This window comes from Bombyx mori, chromosome 17, assembly GCF_030269925.1.
Source record: "Bombyx mori chromosome 17, ASM3026992v2".
NCBI lineage: Eukaryota > Metazoa > Arthropoda > Insecta > Lepidoptera > Bombycidae > Bombyx > Bombyx mori.
In genome coordinates, this window is record NC_085123.1 from 8,895,371 (window position 1) to 8,919,934 (window position 24,564).

The window sequence follows — 24,564 nt, forward strand, 5'->3', positions numbered from 1 at the left end:
TATACCTGTTTAGTAAATTTTTATATTTGACAGTAATTTATTTCTTGTTATGAATTTTCACTGTGAATCTTGTATCCTTAACAGAGGCTACAGTGGCATTCATTGGTCGTTTAAAAAATAATATTTTTTTTACAATCTAAAAGACTTTATTTTTCTATCTTTATTTTCAGACAAGAAGTCGTCGTGGCCTAAAGGATAAGACCTCCGGTGCATTCGTATTGAGCGATGCACCGGTGTTCGAATCCCAGGCGGGTACCAAATTTTCTAATGAAATACGTACTCAACAAGTGTTCACGATTGACTTCCACGGTGAAGGAATAACATCGTGTAATAAAAATCAAACCCGCAAAATTATAGTTTGCGTAATCACTGGTGGTACGACCTCTCATTTACGTTGTAGATGTCTATGGGCTTCAGTAACCACTTAACACTATGTGGGCTGTGAGCTCGTCCACCCATACAAAAAAAACAACTTCTTTGTTTACTTGTCCATGAATTGTGAAAATCTGGGAAAACTGTACCTTCATTTACTTAAAAAAAAAAACACAAATATATTTTAAAAGGTAATATGTATGATTTGTAAACGACATTAGAGTTAATTTCCTAAAATCGCCCAACGAACATGATGAACTAAGAATGTGAATTAAGGATTTTAAGTATGTGAATTAAGGATTTTCATAAATATTAAATTTAATTCGGATGAAATTTAGAGGCATAAAACATACTAATGATTTACGCCAGTTAAATGTTCATCGCGATTTGTATTCAATGTCGTTTCCAAAATCAGAAATGACGTCAAACTATCTCCTTCACCTGTGCCATTTATTAAAATTAAAGAAAAAAACCTTCAGTCTCTGACAATTACGTAAAGGGGATTGCCCACTCTCCATAGTGTGCTAGGCCCAAGGTGGACATTAAATATTACTATAAAAATGGACTGATTCAAATTCTTAAATGTATTAGATATCTAAAAAATATATTGAAATTGACGCCACTATTATAAAAAATATAATAAAAATAAAAAACTCGTTTTGAGGTTAATTTTCTATATAAATACCTCAAGAACTTTTCTTTTTTAATGTTTAAGATGTTCCTAATGTATTTTTATCCAATTGTAGTTATTAGGGTATAAAAAACACACATACTTCTTTAAATATCTATATTTTCTTCATCTTCATACACAATTAGTAAATCATCTAAAAATAGCAAAGGAGAGCATATACACGGTTTTAAATCTCGGTCAGGTTAAAACCACAATTCACACAATGGTTTTCAGCCGTAGTATGAAACGTTATTGATAAAAGCAAAATAAATCGAAGAAAAATCAAAACATCCATTTTGAACGCAAGCACAAGCAGCAAGCGAAGTGTCAGTCAGTCAGATTAAAATCAGTGTTGTCAGTATAAAGAAAAATAATTACATGAAATTCATATATCGATCATTTTTTCAAATAACCGATATTTGATTTATTTCTTAATGTTTTTTTTACGAGTACACATTATATTTTATTTTTTATGTTTTTGTTTTAGTTGTACATATTTAAATAACAATACGAGTTAAGTTTTTTTTTATTGCTTAGATGGGTGGACGATCTCACAGCCACCCTGGTGTTAAGTGGTTACTGGAGCCCACAAACATCAACAACGTAAATGCGCCACCCACCTTGAGATATAAGTTCTAAGGTCTCAAGTATAGTAACAAGTTAAAGTCCAATGGGTATGTCTTTGATGTTATTTTATATGCTTAAAATCGATTAAAATCGATTGATTAATGATAATATTTAAAATGACTTATTTATATGTTTTTTTATATACTTAAAATGTTTACTTAATACGTAAAAGGTTTTGATGCTGGCAATATTTTTCCCGCAAAAATAAAATTCTTGTTTTTTTCAATAGAGTTACTTTTTTTAAACTACTTATTGTAAACTGTAGTGGCGCTTATTTGGAAGAAAGTAAATGCATATTTATTTATGACAAAATTAATGCACTAAATATTTTTTCTCTAATCTATTGTCCGCTTTGGGCCTAAAATGGGCCGTCCCCTTTATATTGTTTTGAAAAATATTATGTATACATTATTTATAATATTTTATATAAGAAAACGAGCATTTGAGATGTGGTATTGGAGACGATTGTTACGCATGTGCCATAGACCGCTACCCAACCAAAAATCAAAGAGCTCCACATGTAGATTGTCTACAATCTGTTTGTTATCAGCGCATGCTAAGCTACATTAGATACATCACGTGCCGAAATCCTGACATCCTCAAAAAGCTGATGGTTACTACCCTCAACGGGTCAACGGGAAAACACCACGTGGTTGATCAGCTACCCGTTGGTCAAAACTGACAGCGTCACTTATCGGCTTTCTTATGCCTGAAGAACTGAGGAATAGCGAAAACCTCGAAGTTGTATAAATGGGTGATGAGAGAATATTCATCAAACTAAACACAATCTTTAGAAATGAAGAAGCCGACTCAGAAGAAGAAAATATTGGACTATTTTTTGACGAGCTCTCGAGATATCACCCCTCCAATTAAATCTGAGATACATGGCCAACTCCATCAATGTATGAGAATGGCTTTATATTGATTTTGAATTAGGGAGCATTATAATATGTTTATCAGTGTTTAAAAAGATTTTAAAGGCTTACAAGCGAAATCGACAGATTTTCTCTTAACTGTGACCATCACATGACATTCACTACTAACTCTTTAGAAATTTCAATAATTTAATGTATTCTACCTTTAGGGTTGGCAGTGGAAGGTTTTGTTCAATACTAAAAACCCATAACTAAATACATTAACATTAAAATAATTAAACTAAAGTGTGAATTAGTTCTCATATCCCATCCCAATGAATTGAGGGTAAAAAATATATTTTAGTTATAAATTCGTTGCGTAAATTCGTAATTTCAACCCTAAGGTAAAAAATACATTTCTCTTTTTTATTTTATTTTTATTGCTAGATGGGTGGACGAGCTCACAGCCCACCTGGTGTTAAGTGGTTACTGGAGCCCATAGACATTTACGACGTAAATGCGCCACCCACCTTGAGACATAAGTTCTAAGATCTCAAGTATAGTTACAACGACTGCCTCACTCTTCAAATCGAAACGCATTACTGCTTCACGGCAGAAATAGGCAGGGTGGTGGTACCCACCCGCGCAGACTCACAAGAAGTCCTAACACCAGTAAAAATTTTCTATACTCACCACAATATTATAATATTATTAAAGCGAAAAATGTATTCGGCTAAATTACAATAATAATAGTAATTTGAAATCGATTAATCTCTGTATAATTTCAACCAGCTTTCGTATTTATAGAACTTGAATAATTCAATAGGAATCGCATAGGTCATCATCGACATTCATCGTCGGATACCGAATCGAATAGGATTTAATTGCTTTACTGATTCGAACGGAAACGTAGGATAACATACATTATTTATGTCGGACACCAAAAATACGAAGATTTTTTAGTAACAACGTCAATTTATATATGTGTACTATACATATATGGATCTTGTTGCTACTTGATTAAAAAAAAAAAAATCTACCTATTTGAGTAACCTCGAGGAGTTATTTTAGATTCACCGAGGTAGTAGGTGAGCTCACGCGGCTCAAACCGAGAGTGTTGCTAACACTGGCCCTAGCAAGAGCAGTGCTTCGTAGAATCTACCACCGGATCGGAAACGTGACCCACTGAGAAGATCCGGCGAGAAACTCAGTGGGCTGTGTCTATGAGGCTCTAACCTGACGACGTTGTCGACGACGATGGCCGGATCGGAAACGCGACCCACTGAGAAGATCTAGCGAGAACCTCGGTGGGCTGTGTCTGTGGGTTAATTTACTCGCCAAGCCATTCGTTGCAAGCTACGGGCTCGACGAGAACGATGATCGGTGCTTGAGGTACCTAAAAGTCCACCGTTAGTGGATCGAGTGGTGGAGTTTAGGGCGACGTCGACTGTTTAACATTCGGTCCGCAGAATCGGGTATGTAGTTAAAAATGTTAAGAGTATTTTTAATATATATACTATAAATAAATACAGTCAATTGTAGCTATACTCGATGATATTTCCCGGTAATTCTGGTAGATTTCAATAAATCCCCTTGATGTTTTTTTTTTATTTCTGGCAATGTGAAACATAATTGAATTTCGTGCGAGATACACGAATTGGTATTAACGACGTAAGTACTTTCTATCGTCGTACATTTAATTGATGAGTAATTCAACCAGACTATATTTGAATTTTTTCCAACCTACGGTTTTGGCGCAAAAAGAATTGTTTTCCGCCATTTTGTTGTTTTCGGAAGTAAAATATAACCACAAAACGAATGTGTATCGTGTTTTTATACGTTTGGGGTGGCTGCCAGCCATATATACTGTAGGTACGCCAAATATGAAGATACCAAAACAACAGGATTAGTGATGTGCTTAGCTTAGTAAACTATTTTTTTATGGAAATGAAAGCAGTTTTATACAGGAAAAAACACATTACATGACTTAGATACTTTGTCAATTACATTTTGGTTTGTTACACAAATTACGAACTTGCGGGCTTGATTTTACTCCACATTCCTTCTTTGTAGAAGCCATTTGCCAACACGTGTTAAACAAACAATAAAATAGAAACATTAACGGCCGTCTGGTGTGGTGGTAAGTGACATGGTCACTACATAAGGGGGTCGCGGGTTCGAATCCCGCCAAGGGAAGATATTTGTATGATAAATATAAACGTCTTTTCCAGGGTTATGGATGTATATTAAAATATATGTATGTGTATAATAAAAATCTTACATTTATTTCCGTTATCTGGTACCTGTAACACAAGTTCTTTACGAACTTATAACGGGACCAGTTAACGTGGCGTGATTGTTAGTTAATATCTATTTATTTATTTATTAAAAACTGACTTTCATCTCTCTACATTAAGAGGCAGAAGATCAGATCAGAGTAACCATTTTATCTCGACATTTTAAATTGTATTTAATTATGATGCAACACAGATACGTGTCCTAACCATCTTTTGATAAGATTTCAATAGTCACTAAATATGAGATCCTAAGAAATAAATAAACTGCGTACCAAAAGCAAATAAGCTATTTTCACCATACCAAGATCCGACCCTAAGATTCTGACTCCGATGACCTTCTTCAATGTCTATTTTCAAATTGGGATACTAATTTTTAGAAATTTTTTAACACTCATAATTCTACCCATTCCGTAACAAATGATAAAGGATTATAAATACTTCATATACTATTTACACATAAGTACTTAGTGATACGCTTGTTGATTTTCCCATGATTTCATGTTACATGCAGACTAAATAAGGTATTGTATTGCAGAATTCTGCAAAATAGATTTGTAATATTAACCACGTACTTTCTTCATGTTATGAAAACAAATGTCGGTTACTGCAGGTTATTGCAGTTCAAGCTCATTCTCAAATACAATCGCTTCGTCACATAATTCGGTATTGCACTATTACATAATATGTTCCCATCATGTTTGTTTTGTTCAGTCTCCAGTCTACCTGTGATCATGGCACATACAACAGCGCCGAATTAAAACCGTACTCACATTGAGAATGTGTTTTTAATGATAGCCGCTAAAGTTTAAAATCGTTTGCTATAACTTGCTGTTTCATAATTTTTTACCTTACCTTTACCAGAAAGCAATATTTCTGTTTGTTTATTTATTATTAAAATTAAAATGAGTGGACGAGCTCGCGGCCCACCTGTTAGTGGTCACCGAAGATCATAATAAACCACGTCAATGCCGCCGCCATGTTATGACATGAGTTCTAAGTCTCAGTTTTTAGAGTACAACGGCTGCCCCACCCTTCAATCCTAAACGCAATACTGCTTCACGGCAGAAATAGGCAGGGCGGTGGTACCTACCCGCGCGGACTCACAAGAGGTCCTACCACCAGAAATTACGCAAATTATACTTTTTGCGAGTTTAATTTTTATTTCACGATGTTGTACATTCACCGCGGAAATCATTCGTGAATATTTGTTAAGTATGTATTTCATTATAAAAATTGCCTGCCCGCGATATTCGAACACAGACACAGTCGCATTGATCGATACGAATACACCAGGCGTCTTATTCTTTAGGCCGCGATGACTTCATTAATCTATATTTAACCTCTATGTATATTAAATCTAGATTAATCTATATTTAAGAGTGGTTCTTAATATTTTCCAAGTTTTTGTTTCAGCTCATTAAGAAATACTCTAAATTTGTACTCCATGTCGTATTAGTATTAGTGTTCGTCTGATGGTTGAAATTCGATCATAAGTGCTCCATAGCTACGATTTCAATTCAGTCTTGATCCATTAATGGTGCTTTTAGGCACCACAAGCACCGGTCACCGTCCTCGAAGTGCTCGACGAGCGAATTAATCCATAGACACAGCCCACTGAGTTTCTTGCCGGACCTTCTCAGTGGGTCGCGTTTCCGATCCGGTGGTAGATTCTGCGAAGCACTGCTCATGCTAGGGTCAGTGTTAGCAACACTCCGGTTTGAGCCCCGTGAGCTCACCTACACACGTTAGGGTGAAGCTGAAATAGCCTCTCAAGGCTATCAGCATAGGTAGGAAGAAAAAAAAAGATTCAGTCTTTGTATTTATCATATTCTTTTACTTAATACCTTCTTTTTTTTATCGAATAGAACTAACATTAGTTTGAAACTGTCCACGCAAACTGGTCAATAGCTTAGCAAACTAACCTATTCTCCCTAATAGTTCTAGAATTTAGACGAAACTTCGTTAACAAGTTTATAATATCGCCAGTATATAATGTCGCAAACGGCAAATCTTGAAGTTTTATTTGTTTACTTATTAATATCTGTTAGGGATCTAACGTCACGAATATCGTAGGCGTTTGGAAGTGAGCCCAAAAACGCCACACCTCTGATCATACACACAAGACTCGAAAAATAGAACGGACACTATTGAAAACTGGGTGTCATTGATCTAGTACAAAATACTCTTCAAATAAACTAGCACCTTTTTTCTCAAGATGGGTCGCGGCGTTTACTCTGTGACATCTATTGTCTTCGCTAACCACTAAACACCATCTGGACCTTGAGTTCATACCCAACCTAAAAAATTAAAAAAATTGTAGCAAGAGCAACGCGGCGGCAGCTAAAATTATCATTTATCAGTCCTTTATCTAAGGCTGAAACTCCATCACAAAGTGTTTTATAAAATTTACCAGAGATTTTTAACCTTGAAGGAAATTATGTAAAATTTTCAGTAAATACCATTGCGTTTATTTACTTACATATGAGTCGACTAGTATCAAAGCCGGCAATGTGACTTTTGGACAATTATTGGTAAATCAGAAAAACGAATTATTGACTTTGTATTCCATTGGCAGTCACAAAACTCTTCTGAACGACATCTTATATAAATAACAGGTTAAGTATTAACCTTTATTTAATGCAGGTTTTGAACCGTATTCTTTGAAGGATACGATTATATTCAAATCAATCTGTATTGACATATCAATAACATTTGTTTGTCCAAATGCACAGATTGCCACCTTTGATAATAGACGACTCATATATCTACTAGCCTGGGTTATGATGTTACACATATATTATGAATGAATTTAAACGGTAAAGTGACCGCAGAAAAGGTACGGTAGGCAGCGGCTTGTCTCTGCCCCTGGTATTGCTCAAGTCCATGGACGACGGTAACCACTCACCACCAGGTGGGCCGTACGCTCGTCTGCCTGAAGGGCAATAATAAAAAAAAATCAAATGAATATGCGGTAAAGCTATTTCCCTAGTAATAATAGTTAAATTTATATTCGTTTTCTTATTAAGTAAAATTGCTATGAGATACTTCTGAATGGCTTGAAAACCTCAACTACACTTTAGTGTCCACTGTTTATATTAATTTTATTTTATTTATTTTTTCTCTGTAGATATTATCCAGGAATCATTTAGTATTAGATAACTATGTTTTATCTAATACAAATTATTAAGATTCATTATTATTACTATAATAATAAAACGTGTAGCTAATCTAAACGTAATTTGCGGACATATGTGAAAAATCGAGTACGCTTTTAATGTTGCGAAGGTCGACCTGATATATTTATGTATAAAGAATTTTATTACTTAACAACGTACGTGAAAGTTTCCTCGATACGTGTATATATACTCGGTAAACCTAATTTATGAAGTCGAATTAGTCTAGACATTTTGATAAAAAAAAAACAAGGTTGTAATTATTAACCGAAGTTACTGTAAATACAATTTACATTTCTGAATTGTGTTAAAACTTTTTACTTTTTTAAATAGTAAATAATAAGTAATAAGTTTTAATACTGTATAAACTATTATATGTATGTATGTGTGTATATATGTATGTATGTATGTATGTATATGTGATTTTGTATATATACTTTTATTTGTATGTATTCGTAACCTAATATAAATTTCATTGCACCTACCACTATTTACTCGGCACTACCTTTGGTTGACTGGTAGAGAATGCCTTAGGCATTAAGTCCGCCAATGTAAATTTTACATGAAGTGTAATAAATAAATAAATAAATAAATAAAACGCTGAATGGGGATTTGGACTACTTGGTACCAAAACGTTATTACAATAAATGTTAATGCGCCTTTTTGATTGGCCTAGAGCATCTTTTTTTTCCTACCTAAGCTGATAGCCTTGAGAGGCTATTTCAGCGTAACCTTAACTAGTAGGTGAGCTTGCGGGGCTCAAACCTGATGACGTTGCTAACACGAACCCTAGCAAGAGCCGTGCTTCGCAGAATCTACCACCGGATCGGAAACGCGACTCACAGAGAAGATCCGGCGAGAAACTCAGTGGGCTGTGTCTGTGGGTTAATTTATTCGTCGAGCCCTTCGTCGCAAGCGACGGGTTCGACGAGAAAGATGACCGGTGCTTGAGGTACCTAAAATCACCGTCAGTGGATTGGGAGAATCCGAAATGACGTGTTTTGGGCTTAGAGCATCATCAATGATAATTTGTTTGAATAAAGTTATTTGACCCTGAATGTGTATTTTTATGATTAAGGATTGTTTGTGGCCCCGAAACCTTTCCACGAGGACTGGTGGGAGAATTCGACGATTCAGCAGGAAAGGGGCTTTGTTAACCACTGCACAAACGCCTACGATAGAAGCCTAACTTCTCAAATGCATCGTTAAAGCATCTGCCGCAGGATCAGGTGAACCTGCCGAGGATGAACGCAGGGTGATCACGGAATAACTTTATAGGGAATCTTGAAGTCATAAATTATTCAGGATAACTTCCAGACGTTTCGGTTTGAAGGGTGGGGCAGTCGTTGTAACTATATTGAGACCTTAGAACTTATATCTCAAGGTGGGTGGTGCATTTACGTTGTAGATTTCTATGGGATCCAGTAACCACTTAACATCAGCTGGGCTGTGAGCTCGTCCACCCAACAAAGCAATAAAAAAAACAATTCAACTTCGTGGCCCAGTGATGTTGAGTGATGTTCTTGCGTGTGCAACGAAGACTCACATTGACCTCAACCTTTTGAAAGAATACAACCCTGCGTTTTAGAGCTTCAACTTAGACACGCCATTTACAAATCCAGTATACTAGGGTCCCGGCTGCAGTCTGAAATGCCTTCACAATAAAAGATTTGTTCCTACCGGGATAGTAAGCAGGCGTGTCAACTGCGAAGAGAGCTTACTGGGTTGACGGTGACCGAGGCTTGAACGTGAATAGATACAATCGTCTTGTCAAACTACGATCTGAGTTTTATGGAAACTGTATTGAGAACTAGCACTTATTCTTCATCTGATATATTTGTATAATATAATTGAATACTTATTGAAGACAAATTCTAGGTAGGGCATATTTTTCAATCCGAATCGTGGCTAGGCAAAAATATGTGTATTTTGAAATATGTTTAGTTCCTTATTCTATCCTATTTATTGCCAATCAGCTTTTTCTTGCATTTCAGGTTTTTTATTGGTGTAGAAACTATTCTCTACCAGTGATTTATTTTAACCCTTGGAGGTTCAGTGTCCACATGTATTGGACATATAGTCTTACGTTACATTAGTCTTAGGACCGAAAAGGGTTAATGTGTTTACCAAAATCTTACTGAAATAATAACTTAGTTCTAAATGCAATTTTAAAGTATGGCATGCTGCATGTTCATTTTCCGCACTAGCAGATTCCTTTCCACCGACGAATTTAAGCCTTTTACCGGTCGACTCAAGATATATTTCTAACGGAAATGAGAGCGGACGACTCTGACTACACGGCGGCCAATGTTTGGTCTCCATTTAATATCGTTCGGCTATCGGTTGCCCGACATATTATAATTATGTATGTATCTCCGGCTTAATAGTAGTACAGTTTACTTTAAACACTGAATTTTAAAGCTGTGTTTTTGGAACGATGTTCCTTATGGGACGATGCGGAGGGGTACCCTAACCGGGAAAAAATGTCCGTAACGTAAGATTTTTATTAGTAATTCATACAGTGTACGACTTAACTTTGTAATAACGTACAAAAATTAACATATTTTTATTATATAACTTTTATAAATCATTGTGAATAAAATAAAGTTGATAACTTTGTAAAGTAGTTTTTTTTTATCAATAAAAAAATCATAATGAAAAATGTATACCCAAATAATTATTTTCTTTATACCTCAAAAGAACTTAAAATTAATATTTTTATAATAAGGAACTTCGTTCCTATCCGGTGTCCCACGACACCACACCCTTTTTTATTTATTTTTCCCTATCTAATGGCTGGTTGTGCGTCAATCAATGTTTGGTCGAATTTCATCGCGATAGTGAGATATTTTTTAAAGCGTAGGTGGGTGAGCGAGCAACGGCCCATCTGGGGTAGAGAGAATTCGAATACATAGCGCAATGACTCTCCACAACCAAACCGCGGTAACTTGGGTAGGTACAGTAAAATTTTTGATGTGCTGCTACTTTATAAATGATTGTTTCTGATTATGATTATGGATTTTTTTTATTTTTTTTTAATACTATGTATAATCAAGAATCTGTCTGGACCTTTTTCGCAAATTCAATATATTATTTGCATAACAATTTCAAATGTACGAAAAAAATCGAATTCGATTAGATTATCAACTGCTTCTGCTAGTTCCAGCTAGTTTGATTTTTAGTACTCTTGGTATGATACAGTTAACCTACTTCTAAACATTTTTTTTATTTCTATGAAAATTATTAAGACTTTTTCAATAACGTTAACATTTTATTCCTCAACCAAATTACAATATGAACGTATGCTGTTCGAATTTCAAAAACTTTTCGATACTAAAATATGACAATGTAACTATGTATGTAATAATTATATTCCAAGGTTGTAGTATATTTATTTTTACAATTATACTGTAAGTAACTGTTTCAGCTTATTTTTCAGCTTATTTTTTGATCGCCCAAAACCTTTAGATTTAGAATGTTTCATTTATTTTTTTGTTAACAGATTTGTTTATGAGTTGTTTGCGTATTATTTGGCTTCGGTGCAATGTGTACTAGAGCGTGGTTAGCGTGTCTTTAAAATTGGGCATAATCCAAGACGCCCACTTATTGAACAATTGTCTATTTTAAGCCTAAATCTATGGCAATTTTACGTTATACCTATTGAAAATTAATTTTATCGTCGTGAGTTTAATCTCGAACATCGTTTTTATACATTTAGATATTTACTTATAAAAAAAAGCGTAAAAAAGGGTCATTTTAATTTTAACAAAAGACTACTAGGCGCTTTAAAATTATTTAATACTGAACGGACTAACCTTGAATGAAGATAAAAGTTCCACGTTTACACACTCGTACAATGTAAATAATTCGTTTCAACCTACAATAGTTCTGGCACTATGGGGATGGCATGGTTTATGTTCAAAATTATTCCCTCCAAAATTAAATTAAGAAATTTCGAATACATAAATTACTTAAAGTAAAATTAAATATAATGTGAGTACTAAAAAATTAAACTTACCGGAAAAAGTAAAAGTCACCATAACGAGAAAAACACTAATAAAATAATTTGCACTTTTACACATCTTGGGCAACATATCAGGCTGTATGTTAAAGTTTTGTAATTATTTTATTTTGTAATATTATATTTACACTAAATTATTTAATTAAGTGTAACTAGCAGCAATTATATGTATTTTCGACCATACATTCGTTTTTCATTTACTTTTAGTGTTTTAAGAGTTTTCGTAAAATACGAAGAAGTTTTTAAAACAGAGTAACATACACATACGTTGGAAGTTTACAGCCGACTGATGTGCTGGATATTGGTACTTTTGAAATGACTGTGAACAACATAGAGCATAAACGCAGACTGCTCTATGATAGAAATTCAGACTACAACTTAGTATAGAGGTCATCGTGTGACTTTCTTAATATTAAAATGATGTGACTTTAATAATATATGATGTTATTTTGGCATAGTGTCTGAATCTGTAAAGAAGCGCATTATTGTATTGCATAGAATTGTTGAACTGTGAACTTTAATTCCTGTTTAGAAATGAATTAAATTTTTTGTTACTCTGTATTTTTTAATTTTTAACTCTAAAATTTCAAACTACCATATTTTAAATTATATTTGACTTTGCTTTTATTTCATTATATTTCTGTTACTCATCTTCAAATTGTACTTTCACTGTAATTTGTATAATTTTAAAGTCTATTTTAACAAAATTTAATTTTAAATTTGTAAAAGAGAGATTGCTGGTTCTCCTGAGAGTTCTTTTAATACTGAATAGTCATTTCTGAGTTACACCGCAGTCTTTATTTTAAGATATGAAATATGATGAAGGTCAATTTTCGCCAAATTTTCAATTTCAGTTGTTGTAGACTGAACGACAACAGAGACAACACACACATTCATTAAAAGACAATAATCTAAATATACAATATTATCACTACTTTTATTCAAAGTGCTTAGAGCCTAAGCACTTAGAAAACAATTTGTCTGTCCCTCTAGGATTGAGCATATTCATGAGCGATAGAAAGTGGGTTGTATGTTCGTATGCCGACAATAGAAAAATACATGTTTAAAGATTTCATGCTCTGAAAAATGATATTGATAGAAATGAAACAAAATTTTAATTTCCTCTCTAATTTAAAATAAAAAAGTACATGACAGAACTTGTAACCAGACTTGGTATTTTGTTCGACCTTAATGTTCCTTAAATGTGTACTCTATGACTACATTTGCGTAAGTCTATAGACTACATTTTACCAACCTGAGCTCTTGAACAAGCCGTTGGACGTAGCTTCTTGAGATCCAGAAAGTCCACCTAACAAATTCTCAGTAGAGAACCACCATATTACTGAGATTATATTTGATCCCATATCATCTCATCTCATTTCATTTCATTTGATTCATGTCGATTGATTATTGTTGCAAATTAATCAACTTCATTTCACTTCATACTACCATTTCTATATAAAAAATGTATATAGATATATATTTAAGATTAGGCTGTACGGTATTAAACTTTTGCCTTTCCAGTTGAAAAAATAAAACTACTAGTTACTACTACTGATCAAATGTCAAGTTTTATGAAAAATATGTAATTGAAAATCAAATTGAAATTTTAAATTATCTTCTTTCTTGAGAACGATTTGAAACTGTGAATAGCTGTTATTTTAAGTTACAAATCTATAATTAAACTGAATAATTAATGAAGGCCTGCAAGTTTAACAATAACCAATAAGCGCTACCAATGGCTACAAAAATTTTAAGACATATTTTGCGACTTCCGTCTTCTCATTTTATGTATAGAAGATGGGAAAGCTCAAACACAAAAGTGGCTGTGTATGATCCTTTTGCTAATAAGCCAAAGAAAAATAAAGATACATATTTGGAAGCAATCAAAATGTTTGAAAATCAGGACAACAGAAGAAGAGGACACGTCGAATTTATCTATGCCGCCTTAGCTAGAATGAAGGAATTTGGTGTGCATAAAGACTTACAAGCGTACAAAGCATTAGTAGACGTACTGCCCAAAGGCAAATTTATACCGTCAAATATATTTCAGGCTGAATTCATGCACTATCCGAAGCAACAGCAGTGCGCTGTGGATCTCCTTGAACAGATGGAAGATAATAGTATGGATATCAGATTGTTATGTTAAACATTAATACTTATAATCTCTTTGGTAGTAATTTGTATTGGGCTTCAATAAAAAAAAAAAAATTAAAAAAAAAAATTTGAATACAATTTGTAAATGTAATAAATCTGTTGTTTTATCCTGTGTCACTTGAAAGGACAATTATACAATTAAAAGTACACAAACAAGCTAAATAGCCACTTGAACAGCCAATATTAACAATCATTACAAATAACACTATAATACACAAGCCAAGTTTAAAATTTACGTTATTCCATAAAATTGCTAAGGTATGACTACTGATAATTATTTTTTTATTAAATTCACAGAAGTAATGCCAGACAGTGAACTAGAGCAAATGTTATTGAACGTTTTTGGAAAAAGAGGCATACCTCTTAGAAAGTTTTGGCGCATGCTGTACTGGATGCCTAAATTCAAGAATCTAAGTCCATGGTATTTACCAGATGAATTGCCGAATGACACATTAGAACTTGCCAAAATGGCTATTCATCGGATAACTTCCGTTGATCCTACTATGAAAATTGAAATTTGGCAGGTGAAAAATTCTTTCATTTCTCTAGTTATGATTACAGTACCAACTGTATAGTGAAAGATGTTTATAAGTCAAAATTTAGTGATTTGTAATTAAGAGCCCATTTAATTAAAGGAGGGTGTATATTTGCTTTATGCATTACAGTTTGACAAGAAGTAAATTCGTTAATCAGTAAGAATGAAATATGCTCACTTTTCCCAGGATAAAGTATTTCTTTTGTCATTTTCTGGTCTTTAAACTACTAGATGGCTTGTACATCTGTTGGCATATAAAATTAAACCATTAAAACCTTTCATTTTTATATATCATTCATAAATTATTGAGAATGTAATACATAAAGTATACGTTTTAAATGGAATCTGGAATATAGACTTAGACGTCATGTCTCAAGATGAGTGATTTCAAACACATTATGATGTTTATGCATACCGGTGTCCACTTAATGCCAGAAGGGCCATGGTCAATCTCATTTGTGCGATGAATGCAAAATACAAAGTTTCCATCATTTCTCACACTTATTAGTTGATATAAACATACAATACAATTCTAATTTTTGTCAGACAGAAGAAATTGAAGCTTGCATAGATAAAACATGGATAGTAAGTGCCCAAAGTGAAACACAAAAGATATTACTCTCAGAGCAACCCCCTGATGAGCCCCTTGTTGTAAGAGGACCTTACGAAGTGTATTTAAAGGAGCAAGTTGTCACTTACTTTACATTATTGGGTAAAGTAAGACCAGAACATAAAGATGACTTTGACCAAGATGGTATGAATTTATTACCAAATTTTTATTGCAACTTAGTAGTACTAACTACTAGTAACTAGTAGTCCAGTTTATTATCTGGCCTAAGAAGTAAAAGAGCCAGTACTTTTTTTAGCTTTAGCATTCTGATTCCCTAATGCATATCATTTTTGATGTGTTCAAAACAGTTGGTGCTATGCTGACACCATTAAAAATGAAACTATTAACATATTTCTTATTTTAATATCACTGGTTAAATTTTTAGATGTATCAAATTTAAAGAAACCTTCCGGAATACCTGGTTTTATTGGTCAAACTACATTACCCGTAGTTAAATGTACTGTACATGAGCAGGATGATGGTACAATAGTAGCTGTATGTGCCACAGGTAATGAATTATGAACATAATATATATTACATGTTTCGCCTTTCTGAATTAGAATTACCAAGTTATTATTATCAAAGTAAATCCAATAACACCGATATAGTATTCTCCCGAAACCTCATTTGCAAAAGGATGGAACAATTATGTCATAGAAGTTCAGTAAACGCTAGTGGGAAGTTAATTATGTTATGTTGCAAACAACATTTCTGGAAATATACTGTCAAAGAATGGCAGTTCTGGGTAGTATAGATGAATACTGAAATAACAACTACAATTTTATTATGCTTAGGAACTTCTTTTTCAATAAACATAATTACATATTAAGAAGCTATTTTTGTTACAGGTTCATCATCACGAGATTCTTTGTTATCGTGGATAAGATTATTAGAGAAATATGACAATTCAGTTCTATCAAATCTACCAGTGATTTTCACTCTTACTGCACCTAGCAATGACGTTGTAGTACAGGAAACACAGCCAGCTGCCGAAGATGTAAAAAGAGTGCAAAATTAAATTGAATTTGTTTTGTTATAATAATAATAATATAGTAAAGACCTTTGTATAATTTATATTTATTTCTCCGTTTCGAATAACATTCACATAAAATTTAACAGTATTCAAAACACTCAGTAGATAATGTGTGACACTTTCTGAATATTAAATGTATGTACAAGTCAAATTCAATAGTAACATAGAGATGTAACTCTTTAAAATCTATACAAATGTCTTAATCACAATTTATGTAATGTCCAACATCACATAAATACAAAAACACATTAAGTCCACTCATAATCCTCATCAACTTCGAAGGATATTGTTCCCCACTGTCAGGTGATGTTATGCCAATCTGGTTGTGGTAGTAGGTAAGTCTCATTATCACTCCGAACAACAGTAACTCCAGCACCATAATATGGAATGACATAAGCAGACCCATCTGAAGGTCCCACAACCTATGAAAAGAACATTTTTATATATTTTAATCAACATAATGTCATTGTTATGTTAGAATATTTCTGTTAATTAGTTATGCCGATGTTTGTTCTATTAAATTGTTTCATGTACATACCTGTGCAGCTATTAATATAATGTCTAATAACTGTCCGAGGAACATGAATCCCAGAGTACATAGTTTTGCTAAACCCATTCCAGGATATCCCAAATAAAAGCGATCCAATCCAAACATTCCCAGGAATACAGATAGTAATAAAGCAATTTCTAGAGAATATCCATTCCTGAAATCATATATTTTATAGAATGATATATCACTGGACATTGTGCATACACTACCTATGACCTTTTTGAAAACTCTTAAATATCTATAGATAATTCACAGTACTAGAAAAAAGTTGAGTTGACTTGTCAAATTACTTTTGTATCATTTTTTCATAAAAGGCTAATTCATTTTTAAATAAGAATCTGAGTTTATATTTTTTGTCTCATAGAAGCTATCCATTAATAAAGTAAATCATAGTGAACAATACTAAAGTTATTCAGATATAAGTTACAAGCGTTTTAATTTCAACACACTATTTTGAACAATAACATGTAAATTCTATTTCAACACTAAAACATTTCAATGTCCCGTTTCAATTGTAAAGTTTTAAAAGTTTTATCTCAACTAAATAAACAACAAGATAGCAATCATTTCCTGAAAACCTGTAATTTTAAAAAGACATCATTTGATCCAACTTAAACAAGTGACTGAGGTCTGATAGAGCTTTTAGTAACCACAATATAATCTTCAACTACCTATTTAAAATGTTGGTCATTTAATTAATATAACATTTAATACTAATATTAAATCGATGCCTCCAATGAACACTACTCTAACTAAAAATTTTGAAATTTTCGTTTTTCACTCAAATCACTTCACTATGTTAAAAGTATTAAGTACAATCAATCATTATTGATGGGGTTTGAAGCAAGAGTAAATCAGCTAGTTACACAAAAAAACCATAAATATATCTGCAATAATAAAGATTTTATCAACTTTTTTCGTTTAAACGCTCCTCCTGTAAATCTACGAATTTGGAGTTAGAGTAGTGTTCATTGGAGGCATCGAAATTAAGAATGGTTTTTTTTCTTATATGTCAACAAACAAGAAATTTAACCCACATTCTGATGGTAGCTGAATGTACATAAAATATTCACTTACGTCCATTTACATGGTAGTTTCCTTGTAAATGTTCCATTTTTTGTTTCATTACATATTATTCCATCAGCTGCTATACACTCCACTGTAAAACAAATTTATTATTATTTTAATTGTATATAAAGTTTATTTCACTCTTTATTGTATACAGAAATCTTACAATAAAAGGTACAAGCTAACTGGTATGAACAAAAATTTTTTTTAACAGACATAACTTTTTTCTGGCAAACAAAACAAACATAGGTTTTTAGGAATGTGGAAAAATGCATATGCAACAAAACGAAAACGAATGCACAAAGACCAAGTTAAAAAGATTTTATAGTTTCAAAACCAAATTTATCCTGCCATGATGCTTTTAAATTTAATTGTAACATAATTAATTTGACTTTATTAGTTTACTTTGAATTTTGAAGCGTTGTAAGCGTATTATAATAGTGCTAAAAATACTATCCTTTTTTTCTTCAGTTAGTAATTAACACTATTCTTTAATTGAAGTATTAAAATACTGTACCTTCGGCTTCACCTTCGGACGGAATTTCCTTTCCTTTTATACATCCTCTGAATTGTTGTGTGTCTGGATCTATTTGATCAATACTTGGGTTTGGACAAATAAATTGTCCCAATCTTAACGTACTGCAGTCTACATGCACTTTATCAACTTTAGCTTCATCGGAAGCTTCTGTAATCGATAGCAAAAATACCAAACATACGTAGACGTGTACAGAATGTACAAGTTTCATCATTTGCAATAACACATTCGCAGAACAATACGGTTTTAAATTGCAAATGGAAATTAGTTTACTTTGACTAGTAGAACCTAAGAAGAATATTTTACTATTTTATCAAGAACTTGAAAGGTAACAGAGTTTATGAAACATCCGCGATTCACCACTGACACTAGTTTGACACTTTCCTCAAACCTATTTTGACAGTGATTAATAATTGACAAACTATATTAACTACGAAAACTTTTCAGTACCGTAAAATGGGGCGATTAGGGATCGAGAGGTGATTGGGGAAAAATCCAGGAAAATCTTTCGACGCGCAATACTAGTTTTTTAATCTTCCACTTTAGTGTAGTAGAATGTTGAAAGTTCACAAAACAACTCTGGATATGAATGATAATAGCTGAGAAGTCCCTCCGTAGACCCAGAGGTTCCAAGCGATCCGCGAGAGCAGGACTATCGACCATCCGAACAGCCCGTTTCTGTATGGAGTCAAATGGAAGTAGCTGGTATTTGGGAGCCCCGGCCCAGAGGTGAGAGCAGTACTCCACGCGAGGTCGGACCTGCGCCTTATAAAGCGCAAGTCTCTGTCCAGGCGTGAAATACCGCTTCGCTCTGTTAAGAACTCCCAACATTTTAGAGGCCAATATGGCTTTACCTTCCAAATGACTCCGAAACTGGACATCGCTCGAAATATCGACCCCCAGAATCCCGATACTCGCGGAAAGCTGCAGGGATACTCCTTGAAATTCCGGCGCCATGACAAAAGGGTCCTTCTTCGCAGTGAACGCGCAAACCTGTGTCTTCAATGGGTTGAACTTATCGGCCATCAGAGTCTCTCTCGAAGCGTTGTACACGAGAGGCGATTAAAACTTGTGTCTGAAGTGGAGAACTCTCTGGGGCGGGTCTCCAAGTGGGGTGAACTGAATTCGATATATCGCGCATCCCCCGTGCTATCATCCCCGTGCAGTATGAAAAGCGTGGGGGAGAGCACTGAACCTTGTGGAACACCAGCGTTGATGGTCATGGTATCGGAGCAGCAGCCGTCGACGACAACTGTGATGCTCCGTCCATCCAAAAAGCTAGCGATCTACTTGCAGAGTCCCTCAGGGATCCCGTATGCTGGAAGCTTCGATAGAAGTGCCCTATGCCAGACCCTGTCGAAGGCCTTCGCGATGTCAAGACTCACAGCGAGAGCCTCGCCCTTGCTTTCCAAGGCTTCAGCCCATTTATGTGTGAGGTATACAAGAAGATCGCCAGCTGAGCGACCATGACGGAAACCGTACTGCCGGTCACTGATCAGCTGGCGATCCTCAAAATACTTAAGAAGTTGGATGTTTATGATTCGCTCCATCACCTTGGAAAGCAAGGAAGTTATCGCGATAGGTCTGTAATTCGAGGGGTCCGACCGGTCACCCTTTTTGGGGATAGGGTGGACATGAGCAGTCTTCCATGAAGACGGAACCCTGTTGGTATTGTACGAGAGGCGATATAGACGCGTTAGCGCGGGTGTCAACTCAGGGGCGCATGTTTTTAGAACCACTGCGGGGATGCAATCTGGCCCACTCGACTTATGGACATAAAGAAACCGAAGCTCCTGTCTGACCGCACGCTGTGTGATGCGAATCTCAGGCATGTAGCTGTCACACCGGGAGATGTTGGGCGGCGTGGCTCCTCCGTCATCCAAAGTCGAGTATGAGGCAAAGAGCTTGACCAGATGGTCAGCCTTCTCCTTCGCACTATGAGCCAGACTGTCATTGGACTTACGCAGTGGTGGAAGGCTAGACCTGCAGAAGTTACCTTCTGCAGCCTTAGCCAGCGACCAGAAAGCACGGCTCCCAGAGGGATAGCTATTCAGTCGCTCGCCAATTCTGGCAACGTGCTCCGACTTCGCCTTGGCAATAGCCCTCTTATAGGACCTAGAGGCGGCGTTAAATTTCCGACTTTTCTCCGATATATCAGGATCCCGGCATCTCCTAGCAACATTAAATGCCACGTATGCAGACCGCTTGAGGCGTGCAGCATCCCTACTGGCTTTATTATACCAGGGTTTGCTGCGACCCCCGACGGGCACCTCAGAAGAAGGAATGAATAATTCCATTCCCTGAAGCACCACGTCTTTAAGTTGGTCCGTACAGACGTCAGGATCATCGGAGGAAAAGCAGAGCCGCCCCCATGGGTAGGATGCGTAAAATTCACGCATTCCATCCCAGTCTGCTGACCTGTACCGCCAAACTCTTCGAAACCCGGTCGTCGTTCGACGACTAGGACGAGAGAGTGGTATGGCAGCACGGATAAGGCAGTGATCAGACGATCCAAGTGGAGCGTCGACCACCACACTGTATCCAGCTGGGTGAGTGGTCAGCAGAAGGTTCAACAAAGAAGGCTCGTGCCCCTCAATGTCTGGGACACGGGTGGGCTGTGTCAACAGTTGAGAAAGGCCGTAGGACAAGGCGGAATCGTAGGCAGCCCGACCCGGGAGGTCAGTGGTTCTGGACCCCAACCACTCCTAAAACCTTAAACCTTCCCTTAAACAGAATCGTTTGGGACTACAATAATGTCCAGGGTTGCGCGGTCTCCGTTAATGTTCATTCGGAGTTGTCCGATGGCGCTGAACTAACTTTAAGTGATGAATTAGATGTTTTTTCTAATTGTCTCACAACTTACAGGAAAAATCTATCGCGGATAATTTCCCAAGTAAATATAAATTAATCATATGTAATTAAATGTAATCAAGTTTTAGTTAAATATTTTTTATTTTTGTTGTCAATGCACTTTCTATTGCACCTATGATTGAGGTGACATCTGCCATGTACTTTTGTTAGTTTTTCAATGTTTTTTATTGATGATCACTTTGTTGGTGCAACTAAATAAATAAATAAATTAAAACCAAGGAGTGCCAGCCCTATCAAATTTCTCTATGAACACTAATTTCGTCCCCAATAACCGCAATTTCTGGGTAAATAGGGATAACACCTATTTTTGCTTTTTTTGATTAAACTGGAATGCTAATTGCATAGCTTTAAATTGGATAACAAAGATACCCTCAAGACTCAATCATTTTGATCCAGATACAGTCAAACCTGGGTAAGTGAGAACTGGATAAGTGAGAAAACTCTATAAGTGAGAGTAATAGCCAGGACCCGTCATTTTAAGCTCCCAAAACCTCTATTAGCGAGAAACAGAAACCTCTCTAAGAGAGAGTCGTTTTTCCTTCATGGACCTCCGTAAGTGAGACTGCTACTTATCTATACCACTATAAGCGACAGTCGAGCTTTATTTATTTACATTATTTAGGAGAAACAAATGACAAAACAAATTACAAATTAAAAATCTGCTATTAACTTTCATGGAACTTCCTACCATTGTTTTTGTATTGTTTTCTCGTCAATATTGAAACTATTCTATTTCGTGGAACTAAATAACGTTGTTAATTTATCGCATTCTTTTCGAATGGACACGTGTGCCTGTGTACCGTCCTGTTTGTCGGACTTACTCCGTTTATCGTTAATCAATTGCGAAAGAAAGTTTTGTTCTGCATCATGCCAAAACGGAAAATTAAAGTACTGTCATTAAGTAATAAACTTAAAATAATGCATGCGTTTGAATCCGGAAAATCGCGAAATGAAATTCAGAAGGTGCATTAGCGAGAAACTCGGGTTAGTGAGAAACCTCTATAAGCGAGAATGAGATTGTGCTCCCTTTAACTCTCGCTTATCCAGGTTTGACTGTATAGCATTTTAAACATCAACAGCTACCTTAACATTGTTCATCAAGTTGGAATTTGTCCCTAATCGCCCCATTTTACCGGTAGTGCTGCAGGTTCATAAAATATGTTTTGAAACAAAATAATATTACCACCTCCTCCTTCAGTCGTGCTCCACAAGTTTTTGTAGTCATGGAAAAACTGTAATTAACTACAAAAAAAAATTGTAATGCAACAAATAGGTTAAAAAAATATTTCTTCAGTCAGACCTTCAGTCATTCTCCTCGTGTCTGAGGGTCTTGACTACCTCCTCCTCCAGTCACATCCTCACGATGTTTTGATATCTTGTCCTGTCTCCGACTATTCTGAGAGCATCATAGACGGTGAAATCCAGGGTGGCGCGCATCTGGTCAAACTGGACTGCACCACATTTGATTGCGACCCCGCGATTTTTTTCCTTCTGCTTTGCACTGGCAAAGTAATTACTGAATCACCAGGTTTTCAGAATTATCTCCATCTTTTCTTGCAATGTGTCCAAGGTAGGTACTGAATGATTCGCTTGAGGCAGCTGCTAAAAAGCCTTGTTAGAATTTCGAGTTCGTGAGTATTGATGCGTTAGATCTATGTATATGCAATCCACGGGATCTTATTACCACACTGTATTTAATAACCTACACAAAAGCAGTTTTGATTATATTGTAAATTCGAATAATATTCATAAAGTATGCAATTAGTCTTAGTATGTAATCAGTATTTTACATATTATATATTTTTATGGGGCATCTTAAAACTAATTTCCAAATAATGGTCCAACTCTAAAGTCTAAGCTCTAGGAATACCACTAATCTAAACTAAAAATATAAATGCTAAGTGTGATTATGTATTTGTTAAGTTTTCGCGTCTTACATAATTAGCCGCCAAATTTTTATACATGTCTCAACGGTACAGAAAGTAATTAAGGCAAGCACCTTTCCCCTGAACAAAGGTCTATTCCCAAGAGATACAAAATTAATTTTGAATTGTCGACCAGGATAACAATTCAGTCAACTGACATGAATAAATTGCAACATGGTATCTAGAGTACAGAAAAATAAAAAACAAAAAAACACTTGATACTTATTATCCCCGAAAATTACCACATTTTTAATGGCAAAGGTGCGTAATAAATTAACGCGAAAATTCAAGAAAAGTATAATAAAAACGAAAAAACTTTCTCATTGGCAGTTTTGTGGTAATGAGTATATCAGAGGAAGTGTGAAAGTGGCCCCGGTAAACAACTAATTAAGGAGCGGACGGATAGCGTGGTATGGACATGTGATGCGTAGAGAGAAGATGCATGTGACTAGGAGATGTATGGAAATGGTAGTGCAAGGTAGAGGGGGAAGAGGTCGACCGAAGAAGACATGTGTGATGGAGGGTGTGAATGACGATATGAGAGAGAGAGGAGTGAGTGTTGAGATGACGGCTGATAGAAGAGAATGGAAGAGAAAAATTAGCTGTGCCGACCCCACCTAGTGGGATAAGGTGGAGAAAAAGAAGAAGTTTTGTGATAACTGAAAAAATAATTGGGACAACCTCGACCGAGAATTTTTAACCCGAATTGTTTTTTATCATCAGAGTAATCAAAAAAGGACGGCATGATTTGAAAGGCGGCAAAGTTTTTGAAATGCAAAAATTTCAGAGACGAAGAAAACTAAAGATAGTCTCTTTTTTTGAAAATAAGTTCAGATTATTTTTTATTTGTAGTTATATTATAACTAAAACTTATATTCTATGGAAATAAAGTTATTTGATATTTAAAATAAAAATACTGAATAAAATTTATTTTAACATTAAGTTCTGCGCGATAAATTATTTTTAATTCTAATTTTAATAATAATTATCTTATACCAATTGAATCCTTACTTTGGATATTAAAGACTTAAGTGTCCAATTAAATTTGGTTTTGCTAACATTCTTAACAAAAGGTAGGTAAGCAAAAATATTGCAACAACATTGATGTATTAAAAAACCCAAGATACACACTCAGCGTCTCAAAGACGTCCGCATAAAATGAGCGCACAATTTAGAATCGTGCGCTCATTTCAAATAGTCTCGCGTCGCACCCGTCTCTGTGCGCTCGTCAAAAATGCCGAAGTGTTCGTTGAGAAATTTTTAAAA

The 24,564-nt window shown here is 35.1% G+C and overlaps 3 protein-coding genes across 3 annotated transcripts in view; 1 reads left to right on the forward strand and 2 right to left on the reverse strand.

The window, feature by feature from the left end:
• The window catches only part of LOC101736860 (uncharacterized), a 37,047-nt gene extending 24,571 nt beyond the window's left edge, over positions 1-12,476 (reverse strand). The window contains exon 1 of the mRNA XM_004932408.5: positions 12,012-12,476. Within this exon, the coding sequence (XP_004932465.2) occupies positions 12,012-12,087 (76 nt within the window). The 5' untranslated portion in view covers positions 12,088-12,476. The remainder of the gene's footprint in view (positions 1-12,011) is intronic.
• A 1,069-nt stretch (positions 12,477-13,545) lies between these two features.
• Positions 13,546-16,386, forward strand: LOC101737126 (evolutionarily conserved signaling intermediate in Toll pathway, mitochondrial). The gene is made up of 5 exons (XM_004932410.4): positions 13,546-14,137; positions 14,469-14,695; positions 15,253-15,460; positions 15,702-15,824; positions 16,165-16,386. Exons 1-5 carry the CDS (start codon positions 13,753-13,755, stop codon positions 16,332-16,334), a joined length of 1,113 nt encoding a protein of 370 aa, XP_004932467.1. The 5' UTR covers positions 13,546-13,752; the 3' UTR covers positions 16,335-16,386.
• Positions 16,378-18,895, reverse strand: LOC101736993 (TM2 domain-containing protein CG10795). The gene is made up of 4 exons (XM_004932409.5): positions 18,485-18,895; positions 17,977-18,058; positions 16,888-17,053; positions 16,378-16,771 (listed from the first exon to the last, which is right to left on the reverse strand). Exons 1-4 carry the CDS (start codon positions 18,714-18,716, stop codon positions 16,649-16,651), a joined length of 603 nt encoding a protein of 200 aa, XP_004932466.2. The 5' UTR covers positions 18,717-18,895; the 3' UTR covers positions 16,378-16,648.
• Positions 18,896-24,564: the final 5,669 nt, after the last annotated feature.

Excerpts from the sequence above, each read along its gene's own strand:
- LOC101736993 (XM_004932409.5), bottom strand. The coding sequence starts at position 18,716 with ATGATGAAACTTGTACATTCTGTACACGTCTACGTATGTTTGGTATTT. Across the intron at positions 18,059-18,484 it reads GTCCGAAGGTGAAGCCGAAG|TGGAGTGTATAGCAGCTGAT; the intron begins GTACAGTATTTT and ends TTTGTTTTACAG. Across the intron at positions 17,054-17,976 it reads AAACTACCATGTAAATGGAC|GAATGGATATTCTCTAGAAA; the intron begins GTAAGTGAATAT and ends ATATGATTTCAG.
- LOC101737126 (XM_004932410.4), top strand. The coding sequence starts at position 13,753 with ATGGCTACAAAAATTTTAAGACATATTTTGCGACTTCCGTCTTCTCAT. Across the intron at positions 14,696-15,252 it reads TGAAAATTGAAATTTGGCAG|ACAGAAGAAATTGAAGCTTG; the intron begins GTGAAAAATTCT and ends AATTTTTGTCAG. Across the intron at positions 15,825-16,164 it reads AGTAGCTGTATGTGCCACAG|GTTCATCATCACGAGATTCT; the intron begins GTAATGAATTAT and ends TTTTTGTTACAG.